Raw genomic sequence first — 24,878 nt, forward strand, 5'->3', positions numbered from 1 at the left:
TGCAATTGAATATAAATAATGAATAAAAATACTTACAATAACCTTCTTGTCTGTGAAAATAAAGAGACATTCATACATCTGTTCATGAGATCAATTGAAGTGGAAAAATATTTTTTCAATAATGCTTTTGTTTTTTGTTACCCTTATAGGTCCGCTACTGTTTTTATTTTTCACTTAAAATTTTCTGAATTCCCTCTGCCCCCCTCCCCCCCCCCCCCCTCCCGGTCACAAGCAAGTTTTTAAATGTTGGTAAGAAAGACCAGACATAGAGACAAAGAACATTTTTTAACATATACTTTGACACACAAGACTCTAAAGACCTGAGGGTTTTTAAAAGTTCCTCTGTCTGGGTCTTGTGACGAATGCTGGCCTCTACATAATCTACCCCAAAACTATGTTTTAATAAAAGGTCCTCAGTAACCTGATGGTGTTGTACTAACGCCCGAAAAGCTTTAGCATCCTCTAAAGAAGAGTGGGCTTCAAATTGGAAGTTAGCTGTCTCACTGACAAGACTTTTAAGTTTATATATTTGGTAAAAATTCCTTGAAAAGAGGCAGCGTGTCGCCAAACCCTTCCAGTGCTGTCATCAATCCGCTTTTAGGATGTTTTAACACAGTTCTTATAAAAAACAACTGCGTCGAATCCTTTGCCATTATGGCACACAAGTAAATGCTTATTAAAACCTTTGTAACCATGCATGAATTTCATTCATACAAATTTCTACATCTATGGCATCAAGTTTTGTTTGTTTGGAAAACAAATTGCCGCTCACTATGTGAAGTCCAGTTACAGCTGAAATTTTGGCATCAATGGATGAGTTAGAAAGGACATATTTGTTGAACTTTTCATCACCGCACACACATGACAACTGTACAATCCTCGCTGTTTGACCTACCAGTCATAGACAATTTTCAAGAAATAAAATAGAAATTAAAACAAAAAATCTCCCAGGTTTTGGTAAATCAGTAAATTTTAAATTAATTATTAAATAACTTTCCAAATCCAGTTGTTTCCAAGTCAAAATATAGGAAAGTACAATTGGGTTTTGGATTGGATGTTATGCACGGTAGCGAAGTATTGTCAGGGATTACTTCCAAGCAGTTTTCATTGGACGACAAAGCAATCCCAGATTCATACGTTGGTCCTTCTTTAATTTCGGATGTGAAAACCTACAATTTTTAAAATTATACAAAAATTAAATTGATAAAAAGATAATAATTATTGTAATTTTTTTTATATAATATCTAATTTACATACAAAGATATTTATTGTTTAGACACATCACTCACATGAAGTCATGTAAAGCAATATTATTTACATGTGTTGCCTTAGCACTTTTCAGTTCTAATCGCTTCCTCTTGAACTCAGTACTAATTCTTCTAGCTTATTCATTATCCCTTTTTCTATTCATTTTTTCAGCGTATGTGGTTGTACATTTTCCAGGAGAAAGCAACAATCTCTCAAACACCCACATTATCAAAATTGTATTTATCGGTATATTGTATGTACATGCATGAATCATTAATATCTGGCATGGAATTATTGTAAAGTTTAGAAAAACATTTTCCAAAAATAAAACAAACCTTTGATAATGATTTATGTCCTTTATTTTTCTGAGCAACACTGCTGCAACACGGAATGAAGTACTTTTTGAACCACCATAGAAATGTGTTCTGGTTTTTTTTGCATGCAGACACTTCCGGTGCTTCCAGTGGAACACAGTTTTTCAGCATTATTTGAAAACAGTGAAAATAGTGCCATTAAATCTGTCAGTAAATCTTCACCTGTAAGATATTTACTTTATGGTAGATTTCTGGATTTATAATTTTCAGGATTTTTGATATATCCACACCAGTCTTCACTGCAAATAGAATGGTCTCCGAAGACATGACAAGGAATTATATCTAAATTATTCTTCAAACTGATGACATTTTTGTTGGATTTCAAAGCATTTTACAAGGTGTTAAATAGTTTTATGTCCCAAAAGTTGGTAACGTTTGGCTTTCTTCAGCTCATATAATTTACTAGTAAAGTTCTTTTTGTTATGGTTAAAGTCGGTGAACTTTTGGAGGAATGGATCAAATGTTGCTTTGGCTCTTGGTATAGTGGTAGCATCATTATCCATTATAATATTAATATTGTTGACATGGAAATCTTTTGCTTTCAGTCATGGAGCATTTCTATAGCCATATCTGACTCCATTGCTTTGGAAGATTTGTCCCAGTTTCTCCTGCAATCATGGTCATTGTTGTTATCATCCTTGGCACATGATATACACTTTTTACATCGTACAGCGTATGAAATAACTTTCCCTGTTGTATGGTCTATCATGCTTGCATGTCCTGTGCAAATTAATAATTGAAACATTCTATTTTCATATACTATGCTAAAAAGATGATTGTAATGTGTAGATATAATTTTTAATAATTTTGTTTTATAAAATTATTAATTCAATTCAATTATTATACCCCTGCTCCGAAGGAGAGGGGGTATACTGTTTTACCCTTGTGTGTCTGTCTGTCTGTCCGTCCGTCTGTCTGTCTGTCTGTCCGTCTGTCTGTCTGTCCGTAACAAAAATTTCTGTCGCATTTATCTCAGCAACTATTTATCGCAGATGCTTGAAATTTTAACACAGTGTTTGTTAAGGCATGCCATATCGTGGGATATATTTTTGTACCAATCGGATGTCAACTTCCTGTTAAATGACGACTTTGCTTATTTTTTAACCAAAATTTTCAAACAAATTTTCGTCAAAGATTTCTCAGCAACTGTTTATCGCAGATGCTTGAAATTTTTACACAGTATTTGTATAGGCATGCCATATCGTGGGATGTATTTTTGTACCAATCAGACGTCAACTTCCTGTTAAATGACGACTTTGTTTATTTTTAGCCAAAATTTTCAAACAAATTTCCGTCAAAGAATTCTCAGCAACTGTTTATCGCAGATGCTTGAAATTTTTACACAGTATTTGTATAGGCGTGCTATATTGTGGGATGTATTTTTGTACCAATCAGACTTCAACTTCCTGTTAAATGACGACTTTGTTTATTTTTAGCCAAAATTTTCAAACAAATTTTCCTCAAAGATTTCTCAGCAACTATTTATTGCAGATGCTCGAAATTTTTACACAATATTTGTATAGGCATTCCATATGGTGGGATATATTTCTCTACCAATCGGGTGTCAACTTCCTGTTAAATGACGACTTTGTTTATTTTTAGCCAAAATTTTCAAACAAATTTTTGTCAAAGATTTCTCAGCAGCTATTTATCGCAGATGCTTGAAATTTTAACACATTATTTGTTTTGGCATGCCATATTGTGGGATATATTTTTGTATCAATCGGATGTCAACTTCCTGTTAAATAATGACTGTTTATTTTTTGCCAAAATTTTTAAACAAATTTTCGTCAAAGATTTCTCAGCAGCTATTTATCGGAGATGCTTGAAATTTTTACACAGTGTTTGTTAAGGCATGCCATATCGTGGGATATATTTTTGTACCAATCAGACGTCATCTTCCTGTTAAATGAGTACTTTGTTTATTTTAGCCAAAATTTTCAAACAATTTTCCTCAAAGATTTCTTAGCAGCTATTTATCGCAGATGCTTGAAATTTTAACACACTATTTGTATAGGCATGCCATATTGTGGGATATATTTCTGTACCAATCAGATGCCAGCTTTCTGTTAAATGTCGACTTTGCTTATTTTGCATATTCACATCAGAGCGGGGGTATCACTAGTGAGCATTGGCTCACAGATATCTTGTTAATTTATTCATTCAATTCAAATATCTAATATTTCCTATGAAAAAATATTGTAAGTACCTGACAAACTGGCATAATTTTTCCCAGTGCCTCTGGTTTGCCACCCCGCATCAAACGAAGCTGTGAATTGTTCTTCATTTTCACATCTGTAATACAACTTCATTTTAGATCCCACAATGTGACTTTAAAAATGTTCATATATAAAAAAAGATATGATAAATATTATCAAATAATTTTGTTGTAAATGTATTGTACCTTTTTTGTTCTTCTCCTATGGCATCATCACAGGTCGTCACAATCTTCAAGTACATAATCTTCTTCGTCAGCCTCATCTTCATCCTCATCAATGTATGCAACATCATCGTCGTCATCTTTCTTCATACTGTTGCATAAATGACCTGGAGCAACTTTTTTTTATCAATACAACATAGCACAAAAAACCTATCTGTATTACGAGGACAATAAAGTTTTTCTGGATAGGAAATTTCTGGAAAATTAATTCTGTTTTCCACGATATTAAGTTAAACAATTCATTGTAAACATATACCTGTCACATATGAATGATCATGCTGCAAAACTTTTATTGTCTGATCGTTTATTTCTTTAAGAAATCTTCCATCCGTACTTCGACTTCGACCAGTCTCTTCTACATGTTGTCGCTCTCATTTCATAACTTACTTCTAAGTTCATAACCAAGCAGCTTAAAACGTTCATGAGACTCTGTTGTGCTTTTTACCTCATTTGCGTTAAAGAGCTCCATAGCGGTTTCTATACAATTTGCGTTACATAAATCCTGTAAAACCGGAAGTTAAAAGTACTTCTTCTTGATATACGTAACAAGTCACGGGATGTCGAGGATCCTTAATTTGATTTGATAGAAAATTCAGTAAAAGTTTTTCTTCACAGCCTGGTGTGTTACAGGTTCAAAAATAACCAATATTGAAAAAAAATATTGCCGACTTGTTTCAAAATCTTGGTTTTCCTTACTGCTGTTTACTCTAACCCGACACGATATGTAAACTTCCAATAAAATTGCATTAAAATAAGTAAATGAAAAGTAATCCAAAGTAAAAAATTTAAAAATGTTGAATTGCATATGATTTAAATATAATTTTTCAGTAGGTTGGTCTTTAGTGGGTCATTCGCATTAAAAGAAACATAGCTTTTTTAAACTTTGGTCCTATTAAGCACGTACATGGTCATCAAATACATTTACTAAAGTAAAACCTTTTTAAAGCTCCAAACATAGCTAAGCGCTTTACTGTAGTTAGAATTCTACTTCCAGTGCATCGAATAACCACTCCCTATGAGCAGAATTTTACATCGTTTAAACTAGTTAGGGAAACAGTTGCAGGAGTTTGTGAATATAACTGCACAGGCTATTGTGAATCTAATGTACGGGCTATTGTGAATGTGCGGGGTTTACATACATCATTGCAGGGGCTGCAACGCAGTGATGAGTAAAAATAGTGCGTATACAGAAGCTGAAATGTTATATACATATATCTGTTATTAGCTCACCTGAGCTGAAAGCTCAAGTGAGCTATTCTGATCACATTTTGTCTGTCGTCCGTCTGTCTGTCTGTCTGTCTGTCCGTCCGTCTGTCCGTCCGTAACAAAAATTTCTGTCGCATTTATCTCAGCAACTATTTATTGCAGATGCTTGAAATTTTTACACAATATTTGTATAGGCATGCCATATCGTGGGATATATTTGTGTACCAATGGGACGTCAACTTCCTGTTAAATGACGACTTTGCTTATTTTTTAACCAAACTTTTCAAACAAATTTTCGTCAAAGATTTCTCAGCAACTATATATCGCAGATGCTTGAAATTTTTACACAATATTTGTATAGGCATGCCAAATCGTGGGATATATTTTTGTACCAATCGGACGTCAACTTCCTGTTAAATGACGACTTTGTTTTTTTTTTAGCAAAAATTTTCAAACAAATTTTTGTCAAAGAATTCTCAGCAACTGTTTATCACAGATGCTTGAAATTTTTACACAGTATTTGTATAGGCATGCCATATTGTGGGATATATTTTTGTACCAATCAGACGTCAACTTTCTGCAAATGACGACTTTGTTTATATTTAGCCCAAATTTTCAAACAAATTTTTGTCAAAGAATTCTCAGCAACTGTTTATCGCAGATGCTTGAAATTTTTACACAGTATTTGTATAGGCATGCCATATCGTGGGATGTATTTTTGTATTAATCGGACGTCAACTTCCTGTTAAATAATGACTTTGTTTATATTTAGCCAAAATTTTCAAAGAAATTTCCGTCAATGATTTCTCAGCAGCTATTTATCGCAGATGCTTGAAATTTTAACACACTATTTGTTTAGGCATACCATATTGTGGGATATATTTCTGTACCAATCGGATGCCAGCTTTCTGTTAAATGTCGACTTTGCTTATTTTGCATATTCACATCAGAGCGGGGGTATCACTAGTGAGCATTGGCTCACAGATATCTTGTAATTGTTAAGACTTTGGCCCCAGGACAATTCTTAGGCCTCACAAGAAGGTTCAAAGTTTATGTACGTTTATATCCCATATATAAACAATTGTTAAGGATCTTTTTGAGAACTGCAATACTCAACATATGATATGACTATAAAATCATCCTGTTAGAAAAGGGACTAATGATTATAAACATAAGAATATCCAGGGGAAAAATGGATTTTATTTATACAGGATCAACATGTATTATTGTACATTGTGCAGATAGTTTGTATTATGACTCCATTAAGCTGATTTTATCATACCAATTGTTCCTTAGGTGAGCGATGTGGCCCATGGGCCTCTTGTATACAGTACCCGCAACGTTATTTTTTACAAGATAAACGATAGGATAGGATTCACGCACGATAGGATAGCATTAACGCACGATAGAACAGTATACACGCACGAAAGGATAGGATTAACGCACGATAGAACAGTATACACGCACGATATGATAGGATTGATACACGATAGGAAAGGATAAACGATGTTCATGATAAACATATGATCGCTTTAAACGATATTTACGAACAAACTGATAATGGCAGAATGTGATTTACGTGGAATTTCTTTTTAGTAACAATTGCGGAGTTGTTAATCATCGCTGCATCATTTATAGAATGTATAAAAATGACCAGATAATTTTTTTCCATCTAAAATTATGAGCTTTAATGATCAATAAATTTTCTGTAATGTTAAAATTGTTTTCATTACCGAACACCCTAGCCGATCGCCGCGAATATTTCAGCCCGAGATTAAATCACTCGGAAAATAGCGGGTTTAATTATATAAATCTATCTCTTGTATAAAGTAAATATAAAATCTATCATAAGTACATTTCTTTCTGTATAAGAAAATGATGCATTAAAAACGAATTTTTACAGACAAGTTAAATAAATATATACGCAGATGCACATTCCGCGTACGATTTGTTAACATTGTTTTCACTACCACACATCCTAGCTGATTGCCGAGAACATTTCAGCCTGAAATAAAATATCACACGGAAAATAACGGGTTCAAAATACAACTCGGGTTTTAATTAAATATAAATTATATTATAAATAGATTTGTTTCTGTAAAATATTATATTGCATAAAAGTTAATGTTTACGCAGGTATACACTCTGCGTACGATTTAATATATACGATATACAGGTAAATTTGTATCCTTGTTCCTAAGAACTTCATTTTTCATTTTCAATGTTAAAAGATATGATATACATGAATTATTGGCTAATTTTGATCTAAAAAATTTAAAAAAATAGTATTCTGACGGAATGTTGGATAGGATCTTACAATTCTTGTTCGATAAATATTCGTATACGGCGCACCGAACAAGTTGCAACTTAGTAATAAATTACTTGCTTATGAAAAGGCACGAAACGATTAACACGATAGGATAAACGGAAAATTGTTGAAATTAAACGATAAACCTGATTAACGCACGATAGGATAGGATTAACGCACGATAGAACAGTATACATGCACGATAGGATAGAATTAACGCACGATAGAACAGTATACACGCACGATACGATAGGATTGATACACGATACGATAGGATAGGATTGTAAAAAATAACGTTGCGGGTACTGTACATACAGGAGCTGGGTTAGCGCTTTTCAGTACGATCAGTACTTTGATTATCGTTACAATTTTATCTGGAGCTCTACACAGGAAGTTAATGTCTATCTTTAGTTTAAAATTCATTGAATGGTTAAAAAAATTGTTTTACTGCGAAAAAAAACTGATTTCTTAACCAAACTTAAATTTGCCGTTGAATCTAAATTTAAAGGAGTAAATGACGTAAGTCTGGAAAGTAACCGACATCTTTTATTCAACTTTGTGTCAGTCACTGACGTCGTAATGTTTTAGAACACGGCCTGCATTTGATTTTGCGACATATTGAAATAATGATATTCCTGCATTTTTTGCGAAGAATGTAGATGAAGAATGTAGCTGACCTGAAAATGATAATATTAATATTTATGACAGGTAAGTTATCAACCTGAGAATTGTCTGTCTTTTTGTGCCATTGTCATGTTGAATGACGGTGACTGCAGTAATGGTCAGTCGCTTCATACCAATGAACCAATGACAAATCGATATCTCTACAAGAAAGATATATACCTACATAATAATATACATTTTAAGCAGTTGATATGATAAAAGGTGAATCCGACCTGATATTTCTTGTCTAAGAAAAATTACATTGCTTTTAAGTAACATTTTAATGCATACTTGTTGTAGAAGACACGTGGAAGTTAAAGCCTCTGCTTTTTACGGACGGGGATCTGGATTTATTCTCGTGAATCACCTCAGATGTACTGGAAATGAAAGCTCACTTCAGTTATGCCCAAAACAAAATCATCCGGTTCATTGCGTTCATTCTGAAGATGTTGGTGTTTCTTGTTTCAATGGTATTCTCTCTTATTTTTTGGGATATTATATGGTTGAATTTATAAAACATAATGCAATGCAAAAGGTAACCAAATGTTGCCGGTAAAAGTAAATAAGATAGTATTTATAAAGTTATTATATTCTCAAAAATCTAGCAAAAACTACAGACAATAGTTACAAATTAAGTATGCAAGTGGTGACCTTATCAATTTAGTCTTCAAAATGTAGTTAATTATTTGAATGATTTACAGAATGTAAGGCAAAAATTGCCATGGTCAATTTTTATTTTAAATAACTTAGCGAATCGTGTCGTACTCTCGCGAACGACTTAAATGCAAAGTTTTCTATTTTCTCTGTCGAATATAAGAGATTTTTAACCATGTTGATAATTAATAATGGCCATTTTTTTTTTATTTAAGAACAATAAATGTAGATTGATTTAATTCATTATTTTATTTCTCTACGTTTTATGTGAAAATTCGAAGTTTGTCCTGAATTTCTCAATTTTCTTTTTGTATACAGTAAAACTTGGTTATAGCAAAGTCCTAGGGACCAATGGAATTACTTCGTTATACTAGTATCCGTTATTCATTATATCCGTATAACGTACGAATTCGTAATGATTGTATAATATCTATAGCAAATTCACTTTATACATCTTTTCTTTCACTAGACTATAAGTTTTGCTAATTGAGACTAAAAATAAAAATACATTAATTTGAAATATTTATAATCGGATTGTGAATTGAAAAAGTTATATCATAATAAATTCATTCAAACTATTTTGCTAAATTGTAGTATTTTTTAAACTGTAAAGAAAATCAGTACAAAGGTGGTAAATTTCATCATTATTCACTTCTACGGGTCTCAAAATCAGTTCTCTATATCCGTATATTCGTTATATCCGAATTCCGTTATATCATCAGTAAAAGACTTTTACTCAAAAAACTTCGCTTTATCCGAGAATTCGAGTTTAACTGTATGGAGGAGGATGTTGATAAATCTTATGGTAGTACCACCATATATTTTGTACATTGGTAATCTTTTAATTATTTAATACGCATTATTAAATTTACTTACATTAAAAGAAACAAGAACAAAAGAAATCCATATTTGTAATAAAACATTTTACCTTTTTTCTATACCAATTATCATTAATGAAAATAAAGTATCTATATTATATAAATATATATATTTTCTATTTAGAATGTTGACTTTTTTCAGATTGTCCATCTTTTACCTATGGAGTAGAATGTGAAAAAACTTGTACCTGTGATCAAAATAAATCTCTGTCGTGCGACAAGGATACTGGGGAATGCTTGTGCAAAGATGGATGGGCTGGTGTAAGATGTACTTGTAGAAACAAATCAGATTGCGACGAAAACTCGTACTGTGATGGGACTAGTTGTGTATGTAACGACGGCTTTTTGACTAAAACTTCAAACTGCTCAGGTATGGTTAAATTTGTTGTTGCAGATATATTAAAAAGATGTCTTTGATATAAAGTACTAGTATTTGAATCCTGAATTTAAACAAATCATTCGCTAATTTTTCCCTAACAAATATTACTTATATTACATTCATTAAGCATAAGTTCATTTGCATTCAGTTTTGCCAAAACCTTCAAAAATTGACTTATATTTAATTGATATCAAGACATCAAAATATGAATATGCTAATTGAGCAACAAAATACTACTGAAATCGGATGTTCAGACTATAATAGTTTTTTACAGAGTGGGTCAACATACCATTTATTTTTAAAGAACGTACATTGTATACTGATAAAACATGTAAATGTCTACCTTTTTTAATTTTCAAGAAAATGGTACAAAGACCCACCTGTAGTAAACCAAGAACGTGATTGACTTCTCAATGAAAAGTGTAGGACGGGTTCATCATGCATCGCGGGCGGATACCTTCGATCGGACTTCTATTAATACAAAAAGTTAACTAGATGCTGTCATCAGACAGTAATACCCGAACTAAGTGTTTGCCCCTAAATAACACTGTTTTGTACCAGTTTAATTAAAAATGAAGGCCACATGCAAGTTTCAGTAATACATTTAAAAATTATAATTTTCATAACTGAAGGATGAGATCCCTTCCCATATGATAATAACACATGAGCAGCACTTTATGTGCAATTTGGGGTTGAACTGTTTGCGTGTGAATCAATAATTTTTACTTTTCATGTCATAGAAAGTATAATCATTATGGTCTATATAATTATTACAAACAAAATTAAATTATGCCCGCTCTCCGCGGCGGTTGCCGGCTTTAGATTTGCTTCTGTGTGCCTACATGTACATAATCGTGTGCACGGATTTAGAAAATGGGTGAGAGTGATAGGTCCAGACCCTTCCCCCCTCCCAACCAATGAAAATTCATTTACATCAATACTAAAATTACCAAAAATACACTTCGGACTCCAATGCCCTTACAGACGTGTAATTGCTCTAACCCGTAATTGCTCTAACCCGTAAGGTAACATTATTTTGGGGGAAAATATTATATTTATACTTTATTGTTTATTTCAATAGGAAGTATATCGCATAGCCCCCTAACTCCGTCACTACCCTAACTCCGTCACTTTCGGGAAACTCCTCGCCGTTTGAAATCAAGTGCGATTATGACGTCATTTTTTGCATGTCAAAAATCTTCAATCAAATGTCAAAAATTTACAACGGTTAAATATAATAGTGTGTTTAAACATAACAAAATTACATCTTGTTCATTTTCTGCAACAATAATTGCATGAAATCAGCCAACACCTTTTCACGGGTGCACTAAAATAACGATATTTCTGACGTTTTTCAATTTTAAAGAATAAGATTAGGAATAAATCGGACAAAGAAAATACAAAAAAAAATATGGTTCAACATATAAAAGCATTATATGATAAAAATGTGTAAAGTGTTAATTCCAGCGCTTGCACTGGTTATCATCTAGTTCATTCAATGTTAAAAACATTCAGATTATGAATAACAAAAATTCCACACTTACTTCTGTTGATATTCAATTACAGTTGGGTTTGTTACTCCCGGTTTTATAATGTTATGTTTTATATGATAACAATTTATGTACGCATCTTAACCTATTGTCACATATATGATGAAAGTTGACTTACTTTTCTATATGCTTTTTTCATTTACTATGATATTTGGGTTTTTAAAGGGGGTGGTTGTACGGTTTTTTTGTTTAAGCTATTAAAAATAAAATCACAACTATTAAGTTCAGAGTGGATTCCGTCAAAATATTCTGATGATTTCTTTTAAAACTTATAGACGTAAACAGTAAACATTTTAGATTTTATTCATTTTTTTGTGATAGTATTTAACAATTTTTAATGGGTTGGTTTTTTTTTCAGGTGAAGTTTTCGTTTCATATTCCTGTTCATTTGAAACAGATCTTAAAACGTGTTCCATAACTAATTATGGTAAAATGAAATGGAAAAGACATAGTGTATGTTGAATTATTTACAATTATTTGGTATTTTCTTTTAAAACATAAAACAAAAACATGTTTGGTTTTTATATGACATCTTCATTAATGTGAGTGAAATTATATATCAGTTTAGCGAAAAAGTCATTTAGAATATTTCTGAAACAATAATGCATGTTAGCTATAATCTTCTAATATCTAAATGCAGTTTAAAAGTCTAATTACAGAAGTATAATCAATTCAGACGTAAACAGAGATATTTTTGTTTGGTAATCATTCATCATGTATTGTACCATTTTTAGAGAGGAACACCTAGTGATAATACCGGACCATACTCGGCGAAAGAGGGGACGTTTTATGTGTATACAGAAGCATCTGGCGGGTCCAAGGGAGACGAAGGAGTGATGGAAATTTCTTTAACAAATCTAAATCTAAGCAAGTATCTTAATCTTTAGCATACCTAAACCTTACAGGTACCCTGATTCCCAACGAATTTAAATCTATGCAAGTGCCAAAATATATATACCAAACTTGACTTTATAGGCCCTTCACACTACGCTGTTTTAGAAAACTTAAACTAAAGTATGAAAAAATAAATAATAAGGATGTCATACGCAGAAAGCTGATTAAAAATTAATAAAAATCAAAAGAAATATAACATTTGTTTGTTCGATACTTGTTTATGTTTACCCCAGAGTCTAAAACGGTAATAAAATCCATTAGCATGTTTCGATTTACAGATCGTAACAAAAGGAACAATATAATCAACATCTTATCTAATGGTCATGTTATATATTTTTAGCAACATATGCTTGCTTCCAATTTTATTATCATATGAGAGGAGAAGATATGGGCGAATTAGATGTCATTATAGAAGAAAAATCTGGATCAGAAGTCGGAAGATGGTCAAGGTCGGGAAATGTCAACTCCGATTGGAACCAAGGATTTATATCACTTCCGGCTAATGCAGAAATGGTATGATTTTTATGTACTGAAATATAGAGAATGATTGTCCGATATATAAATGCACTTTAAAACACTGATGTGACATCATTCCTTTGTTCTTGTACGCTAAAAAAATAGTTTTGATAGTCCGATATTAGTGAGCGAAGCGTGAGACCGACATCACAATAAATATCTGACTGTTGCCTTACTGATATCCTTCAAATTCAAATTGTCTCAAATAAATCCATTAATGAATTAAAAGGCAGTTTAAGTACGATATTTTCTTATGAAAAATATGAGACAGTTTTTGCTCACCTGAACCGAAGGTTCAATTGAGCTTTTCTGATCACCCGTTGTCCGTCGTCCTTCCCTCTGTAAACCTTTCACATTTTCGATTTCTTCTCAAAAACCACTCGGCCAAATTTAACCAAATATGGTACAAGCATCCTTATGGAAAAAGAATGATAAATTTATAGAATAAAGGGCACAGCCCTTTTCAAAAAGGGAGATAATTGCGAGACAGTGAGTATAGGGTGTGTATTTTAAAAAATCTTCTTCTCAAGAACCACCACACAAGAAATGCCAATATTTACACAAATATAGCGAAGGTTCTAAATTGTAAAAATCGTGACCGTCAGATCAAAACTGGGGCTCCAGGCGAGGTTCAAATTTTAACATAAAAATACATAGGAAAAATGTTTTAAAACTCTTCTACTGAAGAACCACTACACCAGAAATGCCAATATTTACACAAAAGCTTGTATATATAGTGAAGATTCTAAATTGTAAAAATTGTGACCGTCAGACCAAAACTGGGGCTCCAGGCGAGGTTCAAAGTTTAACATAGAAATACATAGGAAAAATGTTTACATGACTTTTGTTCCATTTATTCAACTTAATTGTGCACCAAAAAACCTAACTGTGTCTCCCTGATTATTGACAACTCATTGCATAAGTATATAAGGTTGTTTAATCAAGAAATGACGGATGAATACGATAAGGTGTAAACGTTCACTAAATATTTGCTAGTTTATCGCTTACATTTTATTTGGATACCGTGGCCGATAAAAAAAAAATTAATATGCAAATTTATTTGCTATCGGACACGGTCTCCAAAATAAATGTAAGCGATAAATTTATCTTGAGATTTTGTTGCAATGTTGCATCTAGTTAAATGGAGCATTATAGATACTGCAGATCAACGCACGTTGCGTGGATTTATTTGTAAACAACTATATCATATGTAATCTTGTTTCACACGGGAATAAAATTTAAAAAAAAGTATTTTTAATATAATTAAGGAAACACTGTTAATGTGGTCCCCTTTTATACAAATAATGAACCCGCAAAATTTGTTCAAAGACTGTTTAAAGCAGAAAGAAGATAATTTATGTTTGAAATTTGAAATTTCTTCGGTTTTGGTAACCATGATGAGTTATGATTCATTGTATTACAAATGCATCACTACGTATTTTAAAAGGAAATATACTGAGTAAACAATCACATGGTGATGTTAAAATTGCATTTAAAAATATAGTTGCATATTGTGGTATTTAAGGACTTATTGTACATACGCCCTAACCCAGACAGCGCGTGCAGCAATCTCTACCCTGGTCGAGGACGGATGTGTCCCGGTGCATGGCGAGGGCTATTGTGAACTCTTGTTAATGAACCAATGTTTTATATGTATTTGAATGTTGTCTGCTTGGCAATAAATACTATAAAATGTACGAATTTAGTTGCACAAAACATTTTAATTCTGATATTATTTGATATACGACTATTGGTACAGAAATTTAAAATAATGATACATGTACATATATTAAAGAAAATGTCAGCTCCACGCCTTTGTGGCCGTTCCGACTTTTGATATGTATAGTGAAGATTCTAAATTGTAAAAATCGTGACCCTCGGACCAAAACTGGAGCCCAAGGCGGGGTTCAAATTTTAACATAGAACTACATAGGAAAGATGTTTAAAAATTTTCTTCTCAAGAACCACTGCACCAAAAATGCCAATATTTACACAAAAGATTGTATATATATTGAAGGTTCTAAATAATAAAAATCGCGACCCCGAACAAAAATTGGGGCCCCAGGAGGGGTTTAAAGATTAACATATGTAGGAAAATGTTTAAAAATCTTCTCAAGAACTATAATGCAACAGTTGAGGATATTACTATGCATACATGTACATCCTTAAATAATGTAGATTCTATTTTGTAAAAATTTAACTCCTGGACAAAGACTTGGGCACCAAGAGGGGTTAAAAATTTAAACATTTAAAAAAATATATATAAAGGAAACGTTTTAAAATGTTCTTCTCAAGAACTACAATGTTTTAGTTTGTGGAATTACTATGCATGCATCCCTGGTTTATGTAGATTCTTAATTGGTAAAAGTGTGACCCCCGGACTAATACTGGGGCCCCAAGAGGGGGTCAAAGCTTGAGTTTATTATAGAAATATAAAGGTAACATGTTAAAAAATCTTTATCTCGAGAACTACAATGCTTCAGTTTGTGAGATTACTATCATGCATACAACCTTGAATAATGTAGGTTTAATAGTTTCAAAATAGTGACCCCTGGACTAATACTGGTGACCCAAGATAGGTTAAAAGTTAAATGTAGAAGTATATATGGAAAATGTTTAAAAATCTTCTTCTCGAGAACTTCAATGCTTCAATTTGTCAGACAACTACGTAAGCATCCTCAAATAGTGTAGATTCGAAATCATAAAAGCCGTGACCCTCGATCTAATACTGGGGCCCAAAGAGGTGTTCAAAGTTTAAAATAGAAATATACTGGCACTGTACCAGTTATCGGCTAAAATTTAATGTTTTCTTTTCGAATTTTCTTAGTTCTTTATATTTTTGGATAAAAGTTGCCATATTTTAAATAATGAACTCCTTATTTATCAATCTCTTAGTTTATATCATTGTTTAGAACTGCAAACATCTTGTTTTGTGAATTTTATCAGGCCCCGAATTTGCCGAGTTTTTACGACCTACTGTACCAGTTATCGGCTTCGTGATAATAACATAGTTAAATTCCTGTACATGTTGATTTTATACTCTGCTAAATGAAATTTGAATTATGTCCCTTGTGGGGTCAGACTAAAGTAGTCGGGGTTGTGATACATTATAAACAAAACTCAATTAATTATTCTTTTATTATCATACGGTAATTCACCAAATCGTACACATATTCAATACATTATTGTGCAATCATGCGTTCAACTGCGCTAAGAATCTCTCGGAAATTAATGAATTCCTTTTGTTTATACATGTTATATGTATTGATATTATATGCCAAATCAAAGAAGGGATATAATAACGTATAACAAAGTGGTAATATTCTATTTTTGACTTATTACGTCACTTCCCCCACTGCTGAAAGTGCAAAGATGTAAAATCAGTGGTAAACAATGATCGTTTAAGCTCATGTTTAAAACATATTCAAAAACGTTTTCAATCAAACTTACTTTTCCTTATTCGAAAAAGACCACTGAATTAAAAAATCTTGGATTGTCCCGTGCTATAAACCCGAAACCTCAGTTTAGCCGATAACTGGTCTTAGCCGATAACTGATACAGTACCAGTAGAGTGAAAATGCTTAAAAATCTTTTTCTAGAGAACTATAATGCTTGTGAGATTACTATGCAAGCATCCTTAAATAATGTAGATTCCAAATTAATAACGCTTTGGCACTGGACTAATACAAGGGCCCCAAGAGGGTTCAAAGTTTAACATAAAAAGTTATATTGAAAATGTTTTTAAAAAGTTTTTCTCGAGAACTATAATGCTACAGTTTGTGAGATTACTATGCAAAGCATCCTCAAATTATGTAAATTCTAATGTAGTGGAACCAAGAGTTATCTTTCTTGATGTTATGTACAGTCTGAGAGTTATTCCTCTCGATGTGGAACTCTTCTACGTTCAGTTTTTCAGGCTGTGTACGTGTGGTCCCGCCGCAATGCTACACATTTTTATTCCTATGTTACTATTTATGTTGTTAAAGCCAACCATAAACTTCGGACCAATACTGGGGCCCCAGAAAGGGGTTCAATGTTTAAAATAGAAAAAGCATTTGCTATGAAATAGAACGTTACAAGGAACTGCTGTTCAGGTGAGCAATGTGGCCCATGGGCGTCTTGTTGGATTTCAAACTATAAGAATAATTTTTCAAACAGATATGTTATTCGACATTTCTTCAGTTCATACTTACTAAATTCAATTTTAGTTTGTTAGGCCACCTCAGTAAACTCAGGTGACCTATTGCTATCCGTTTTCGTCCGTCGTCGTGCGTCGTTCGTCGTGCATTAACTATCGTAAGTCAAATCCCACGAGAAGTGGTCAGTGAATACTCATTCGTGTGAGACGCATCGATCAGAGCGGACGCTTTGCTTGCTTTTTGCCGGCCAGGAGTTTCCTTTAAATTCTCGAGGTAATTATCTGTAATGTTATATTTGTAACCTATTATATGCGTTGGCTATTGGTTAATTTCATTCTATGTGTGTAAAACTGTAAATATAGTATATATATTTTGGTTGTTTATAACTTAGTTAAGTTTTGCATACGTGTTTGGGGTGCGTTTTATGTAGGCATTTTAAAAACTTAGTGTTTGTTTTTAATAGTTTTATGAAAGATTTGAGAACGTGCTAGCGATTTTATGTCACAGTTTTACTGAAGCACGTTTGGTTTAGCCAACTGGGTGTTGGCATGTACTTGGTGTACATAACGTGTCTGTTTTACGTATTTGGTAATTAGAATTTTGTAGACGTACTGGGTGTGCGTTTATTATTCTGTGTGTGTAAGCATTTTGCAAACTTGGTGTTTGTTTAATATTGGCTTTTAATAGTATGAGAGGTTTGAGAACGTGATATCGAATCTTATTGGTACAGTTTTATGTAGCACGTTTTTCATGCGCGGTTTTAGCCAACTGGGTGTTGGCATGTACTTGGCGTGCACGTGTCTATTTTACGTAGTCAGTTCTGTTAACTGATATTGGGACATACATATTAGAGTTTTTGTAGATATACAGGGTGTTATTCTGTTATTTGTGTGTGAATTTTACAAACTTTGTGTTTGTTTAATAGTGTTAAGAGAGGTTTGAGAAGGGGCTAGCGATTCTTATAGGTACAGTGTTATGTAGCACGTTTTTCATGCGCGGTTTTAGCCGGCTGCATGGGGTTTCGCATTTACTTGGTCTGCACATGTCTGTTTATGTATGCAGTTTTGTTATTTTATATACGGAGATATACATATTAGAGCTTTTATTGACGTGCTAGGTGTGTGTTTTATTTAGTAAGTGCATTAAAAAAAAAAATTTATATTGGAACTTTTATTGTGGGAATAATTTGTGTAATTATGTTGTAGATGACCTTGGTGTTGAAGCCAAAGCATTCATTATTGGGGAAGAGCTTGTTGCCGGTGATTATGGAATTGAAGTCTAATCAACCTGGGATGCAGATAGATACATTCGCAAGGTTGAAGAAGGATCATCCATTAGAGAAATATTCGTTGGAAGAGTTGAAAGTAGAATTCAACAGACTTACAGGGGAGACAATCCAGTCTTTGTTGATCATCCTGAGTCAGGAGGAGTCAGTGGATTTGGTTAGGAAGATTATGCATTTTTCAATTTTGCATGCAAATAATGTGGGAGCACCCAAGGGTCAGGTTTTGACGGAGATAGCGCCATCTGCTGCTGGTAGCAGTGGTAAGTAAGGTTTATATGTTGAATTATATTCTGATGATTTTGTGAATAAAAGTGCATTGAAGTGAGTTTGTGGTTTATGTAGGTCCTTGTACTGGTAACGGGGATGGTGCGGCCAATCTTGAAGATAGACTGAAAGGATTGGAGCAGAACGTATCGGTGTTGAAGTCTAAGTCAGGAGAACAGAAGGTGGATGATGCAATCCGACAGGTACGCCTTTTGGCAGCTCGACCGAAGTTGACACCGTCGCATGTTCTTATCGCATCACTGGAGATGCTGGTTGATGTTGCAAAGTGTGAGGGGCATAAGGATGCAGAGTTTTTTAATAAAGCTCTTAAGGCATGCAGGCGTTTTGAAGAAAGTGAGGATGTGTGTGGCTTATGTTTGAAACTGATAGGGTCTAGTGAAGATAGAAAGATTTCTACCGCCATTGCTGAATGGGTTAAGGGAAAAAAATATGATAAAGAAAATGAGAAAGAGAAGGTTAAGGAAACCAATGTTAGTAATGTTCCATCTTTTCCTTATCTAGCTCCAATGTATAATAATTTCCCTTTGGGGTTTGTTCCTCCTATGCCAATGCCAGGTTACATAGGTTTTGGGCAGGGGAGAGGGGGTAACAGAGCTCGAAATGGTCAAAATTCTAATCCAAGGGTATGTTATTTTTGTAAAGAAAAGGGTCATTTTGTTGCAGCATGTCCAAAAATAAAAAAGGAATAAGATGTTTAATAATGTTGGAAAGTTATGGAAATTTGTATGAGAAGACTTTGTTTTCCAAATTTTGTTGTTTATTTTCCTCTTGCCAAAGGTACTAACCTTTCAGTGAATTATTTCACGCGGCTGGGGGTAGAATAAACTTTTCTCTGTAATATTTCTGTTATGTTTTAGAGTGAGTCCATGAGATGTAAGAGGTTTCATTTTCATCCTCATATTCCAGAGTGGGAGAAAGAAGCTTTAGAATTTTCTCCTTTAGATATACCTCGAAGAGATTTGGATATTTCTAAGTGTTGGGTGAATTACAGAGAAGAGTTTGTTCTGCCTCCAGAGAATGTTTTGTTAGCAGAGAGTATTGTTGAAAATGATTTAGAAGTAGGTTTACAAGATATATATTTTAGAGATCCAAGACAATTTGTTGCAGGAAATATTCATAATCATTTGGATGAGTGGGAGAGAATGGGTTTGGATGAGGAAGCAAGAAAGTGGTTAAGAGAGGGGGTTAATGTAGAACATTATTTTAGGAAATTTAAGGGAAATTTCAAGGGAAAAAATTATGATTGTGCAACCCCACCTGAAGCATATTTTCCAAACTCGTCTAGTTGTAGACATTTCGGGGGGTTTATTTCTTCTACTATTATTGAGAAGATTAAAAGTGGTACAATTTTGGTTTGGGGTAAGGTTGGGGATTGTGTTCCACCTCATCTGATACTTCCACTTACAGTAGAACATACAAAACCTAGACTTTGTCACGACGAAAGATTTTTGAATTTATGGGTAATGGATAAGCCTTTTCAGCTTGATACATTGAAGGAAGTTCCAAGATTAGTTGGTAGGAATCATTTTATGGCATCTGTAGATGACAAGTCTGGGTATGACCATGTGAGGGTTAGTGAAAGGTCAAAGTCTTATTTTGGTTTTCAATTTGGCGGTTGGTTTTTTGTGTATAATACAATTCCATTTGGTTTTAAGTTGAGTGCATACATATATCAGAAATTAGGCTATTTTGCTACAGCTTATTGTAGGCGATTGGGTGTATCTTGCCTTCAGTACATTGATGACCGTATGATTTCAGAGTGGCATGGAAAGTCTTTGTTTACGAATCAAAAACTTCTAGTACTTAGAAGCATTTATATTGTGTGCCAGTTGTTAGTAAGATTAGGGTATTTTTTGGCTCTTGAAAAATGTGTTCTGATTCCGACAAAAATTCTGAAGTATTTAGGTCTATTGATTGACTCTCAGAAATTAGCATTTTTGCTCCCTGAGGAGAAGAGAAATAGGTTTGCTGAGTTGAGAGATTTCATTTTGAGTGAGGATAGTGTAGACATAAAAACCCTTCAACGGTTTGCAGGGAAATGTATTTCGTTTGTTTTAGTCGTTCCTGCTTCCAGGCTTTATTCTAGGGAGGTTCATAGGGCTATTGGGATGGCGGAAAGAAATTCCAGGAGAGTAGAGGTGGTAGGGGCTTTAAGAGAGGAGATTGAATTTTGGAAATTTTTAGACAACTGGAATGGTTTTGTTTCTTGGAGAAGTGAAAGGCATTTACAGATTAGTTTAGCAACAGATTCGTCAGGTTATAAGTGGGGAGCTTTAGTTTTTAGTCAGAAAGAGTCGTTTGGAGATTTCTGGGGCATAGATGATGAAAGACCTATCCATCTTAAAGAGGGAGATGCTTTATTGAATGCTTTGTTGTCTTTGGGTAAGCAGGTAGAGAATCACAGGGTTGATGCATATGTAGATAATAAGGCTCTGGTTCATGTTTGGGAAAATCAGGGAGGTAAGGATGTCAGGTTTAACAATATTATGAAGAGCATTTTTGTTTTCACAGAGAAAAATAATGTAGATTTGAAGTTGCATTTCATTCCATCAGGAGATAATGCGGCAGATGGGCCTTCTAGGTCTCTTTCATTTCAGGATTGTCAGTTATCTGAAAAATCATGGTCTGAGATTCAGTTAGCATATGGCCCTCATTCGGTAGATTTGATGGCTCTGGATTCAAATGTGTTGCTGAATGAGAGAGGTGAGAAGTTAAGGCATTTTACACAAGGTCCATCTCCATTGTCAAGTGGGATTAATGTCTTCTCACAGGATGTGTCCTTAGAGGACAACCCATATGTTTTTCCTCCATTTTGTTTAATATCTGTGTTGTTGAAATTCTTAGAGAGTCAGAGGGTTAGAAAGTGCACAGTTGTTGTTCCTGAGATTGTCCCCACTCCAGTATGGTGGCCGTTATTCTGGTTATATGTAGAATCTTTTATTGTTCTTGGGAATAAGGGAGATACAGGGGTCCTAAAATTACCTTCAAAACAAGGTTTTGTTTTAGATAAGGTAGGTCTAAAGTGGAAGTTAATTGCAGGAAGGTTATCTTTTTCGTTGTAGGTGGAGGTTACACAGGATGAAAGGTCTTCACTTACAAGAAATTTGAAGAGTTTTGATTATTTTAGTGAAAACCGTCTCCAGTATTTGTATTCTTTGGTAGATAATTCTAGTTATGCTAAAAAACTGTCATCTTTAGGGAAAGAATTCAATAAGTTCGTCAGAGAACAATTTTATGTGGATATTTTGCAGACTACCCCGTATCATGTGCAAATGTTTTTGATATTTAAAGATAAGAAAGGGAAAACAAAGGTTCATGATATTCATTGTGGATATTTAGGGAAGATGTCTGATGTTAGTGAATGTTCATGTCCAAAGAGATTAGCTTTTGGAACAGTTCAGTCTTTGATCGGTCAGTTGAAAACAGTATTTGAGGATTTAGGGTTGGGAAAAGATTGGGATAGGAATTTGAATGGGGGTAATCCTGCATGTGCCCCTATGGTAAAGAAATATTTGAAGGCAATCAAAAAAGTGCAGTCAATAGCACACATTGTTCCAAAACAGGCAAAACCTTTATTTTTGTCAAAATTAAAAGCTATTTGTTGTTATATTGATGAAAATCTGCAGTCAGGAAGTCTGGGGGTGGATAAGAGGTTTATTTACTTGAGGGATCAGGCTTTTTTCAAAATTCAGTTTTTTGCAGGAGATCGAGCAAATGATTTAGGACAATGTATTGCTCAAGAGGTGAAGTGCCTGCCAGATAATGAAGGTTTGCTTTTTTCTCATATGGTAGGAAAAACTTTGTCAAACGGTCAGGTGAATCAGTTTACTATATTTAGAATTCATGATAAATCTGTGTGTCCTGTGCATGGTTTAGAAACATATGCTGTAGGAGTGAAGTCATTAGGCATTGACATTTCTTCTGGTTACTTGTTCAGGCCTTTGAGCCGTTCGGGTAAGGAGATTTTGGATGCACCTTTATCCTCGTCAGTAGTTTATACTAGATTGAAACACTACCTTGCAGTGTTAGGTGTGGATCAAGGGGAAACTCCACATAGTTTAAGATCAGGTTGTACAATATCCTTAGCTTTGTCAGGGTTGGATCAATCTTCTGGAGTTATTATGAACCATATCGGTTGGGCTACAAAATCCACTTTCGAAAGATACTCTAGAATTTCAAAGATTGCTGATAGGGGAGTCATAGGGACAGCACTGGCAGGGGTTGCATCTCGGGAAGGAGACGCTGAGAGAAAATTCTTAAAATTTGGAGATGATTCAAATTTAAAACCATTTTTGTAGAGATCAGGATAAGATATTTTAGTTTTGGGGAGAATATGAGCTTCAAACCTTTATGACTGAGAGTTGATTGTTTATATGTTTTGTGAGCAATTTTGTGTATTCCAAGTATTTAATATGTTAAGATGATTTATGATGATAATGATGTATTAAGGGCTGTAAAGTATATTCATTCTATGTTTGTATTTCATGAGTGGATATCAATCATCAAATTTATGAATTTTGTGTAGTAATAAATATGTATATGCAGCTTTTCAAATGCTATGTTGATAATTAAATATAATGACAAGTTAATATGTTGTGTTTTGTTTAGTTTTGAGTATTGGGAAGAATAGGAGAGGGTGTAACGAATGAATGGTTTAATTATAATTTGAGCTTGTTTGTTGAAAGGGGTAACAATTTCAGCCCAATACTTAACCATTACTCTGACCACGACGAGAGGGATTAGAATTAGGATATATTTATATCGTAAGTCAAATCCCACGAGAAGTGGTCAGTGAATACTCATTCGTGTGAGACGCAGCGATAGGGCTGAGGATTTGATTACATTTTGTATACACGATACTGGATATATTATAGGAGATGGAATTTTAAAAAAAAAAAAAAAAAAAAAAAAAAAAAAGTATATATTTATATATATATATATTATATATATGGTATATGGTATATAAAAAAGCATATAGATATTATGAGAAGGTAAATTTCGAATCTCTCTTGTTGAAGTTGGGGTAACAATTTCAGCCCAATACTTAACCATTACTCTGACCACGACGAGAGGGATTAGAATTAGGATATATTTAAATTTTACATTTTTAACATCTTCTTAAAAACTACAAGTCAAATTGTTACCATTTTTGATGTGAGGCATCTACTATATGGCCATATAGTAAAAATGTAGTAAATCTTTAAAAAATCTCCAAAACACTGAATACATGGTTATGATGTCCACTCTGCCAAAAATGTGAAATTCACGGCCCCTGAGTCAGGGGTTCAGAACATGGTGGGTGGGGGGGGGGGGGGGGGGGGCAATATAGTGTTAATGCATATAATGTTTAAAAATCTTCTTCTCTATTCTCACCCATCTGTATGAAAAACTGACTTCATAATTATGTTTACCAGAAGGTCCTCTACTAAAATTTTAAATTTTATGTCACCTGGAGTGTGGGTTTTGACTTTAGGACGGGGCCAAAATGGATGTATAGGTGTTAATGCATATAATGTTTAAAAAGTATCTTCTTTACTCCCACACACCTGAAAGGAAAACTGAATTCATGATTTTGTAGACCAGATCTTTAAGTTTTTTGCCAAAATTATAGGTTTCATAGTTCTTTTTTAATGATTTCAGGCTAAGAGGTGGTCTTCATTACAAATTTATAATTTTTCTACTCCGGAATGAAACCTAATTAAATGCATATATGAGACTCCTTGACAAGTTTGTGTATGGTTTTTATACTACTCAGGTGACCGTTAAGGCCAATTTGCTTCTTGTTCATATTTCAGTGTCTTATGCCCAAAATCAAAATTTACGCTAAAGTGTGAAATGAATTATCGCTGAAAACATGATTTTTTAAGATATTTCAATTTTTTTCAGAAACTGACATTGTTGTACTTTAACAACTAAGTAACCATATTTTTAAACCTTGATCAAGATGCCTTAATAAACTCCAAAGCAGTATTGATATGTAATGTACAATGATATCGTTACTCTAGTTTACCTATGCCTTATTTGATATTTTAATTTCAAACACCGAAATTCCTGTATTG

The 24,878-nt window shown here is 33.6% G+C and overlaps 2 protein-coding genes across 2 annotated transcripts in view; both read left to right on the plus strand.

Moving 5' to 3' along the window:
- LOC128175631 (uncharacterized) overlaps nt 1–24,878 on the plus strand; it is a 62,110-nt gene that overhangs the window by 29,661 nt on the left and 7,571 nt on the right. The window contains exons 7-11 of the mRNA XM_052841403.1: nt 8,540–8,709; nt 9,914–10,141; nt 12,059–12,153; nt 12,435–12,567; nt 12,935–13,107. Coding sequence (XP_052697363.1) covers nt 8,540–8,709; nt 9,914–10,141; nt 12,059–12,153; nt 12,435–12,567; nt 12,935–13,107 — 799 coding nt within the window. The remainder of the gene's footprint in view (nt 1–8,539; nt 8,710–9,913; nt 10,142–12,058; nt 12,154–12,434; nt 12,568–12,934; nt 13,108–24,878) is intronic.
- LOC128175634 (uncharacterized) lies at nt 17,457–23,408 on the plus strand. Its single transcript, XM_052841406.1, has 4 exons — nt 17,457–17,522; nt 18,455–18,794; nt 18,877–19,001; nt 21,882–23,408. The coding sequence occupies exons 2-4, from the start codon at nt 18,455–18,457 to the stop codon at nt 23,115–23,117; spliced, it is 1,701 nt and encodes a 566-aa protein (XP_052697366.1). The 5' UTR covers nt 17,457–17,522; the 3' UTR covers nt 23,118–23,408.

Source organism: Crassostrea angulata, chromosome 3 (genome assembly GCF_025612915.1).
Source record: "Crassostrea angulata isolate pt1a10 chromosome 3, ASM2561291v2, whole genome shotgun sequence".
NCBI lineage: Eukaryota > Metazoa > Mollusca > Bivalvia > Ostreida > Ostreidae > Magallana > Magallana angulata.

Bases quoted from the DNA above. Each gene is read 5' to 3' on its own strand.
- LOC128175634 (XM_052841406.1), top strand. From the start codon at position 18,455: ATGACCTTGGTGTTGAAGCCAAAGCATTCATTATTGGGGAAGAGCTTG. The intron at 18,795-18,876 runs GTAAGTAAGGTT...TGGTTTATGTAG, and splicing joins ATCTGCTGCTGGTAGCAGTG to GTCCTTGTACTGGTAACGGG. The intron at 19,002-21,881 runs GTACGCCTTTTG...TTTTCGTTGTAG, and splicing joins TGGATGATGCAATCCGACAG to GTGGAGGTTACACAGGATGA.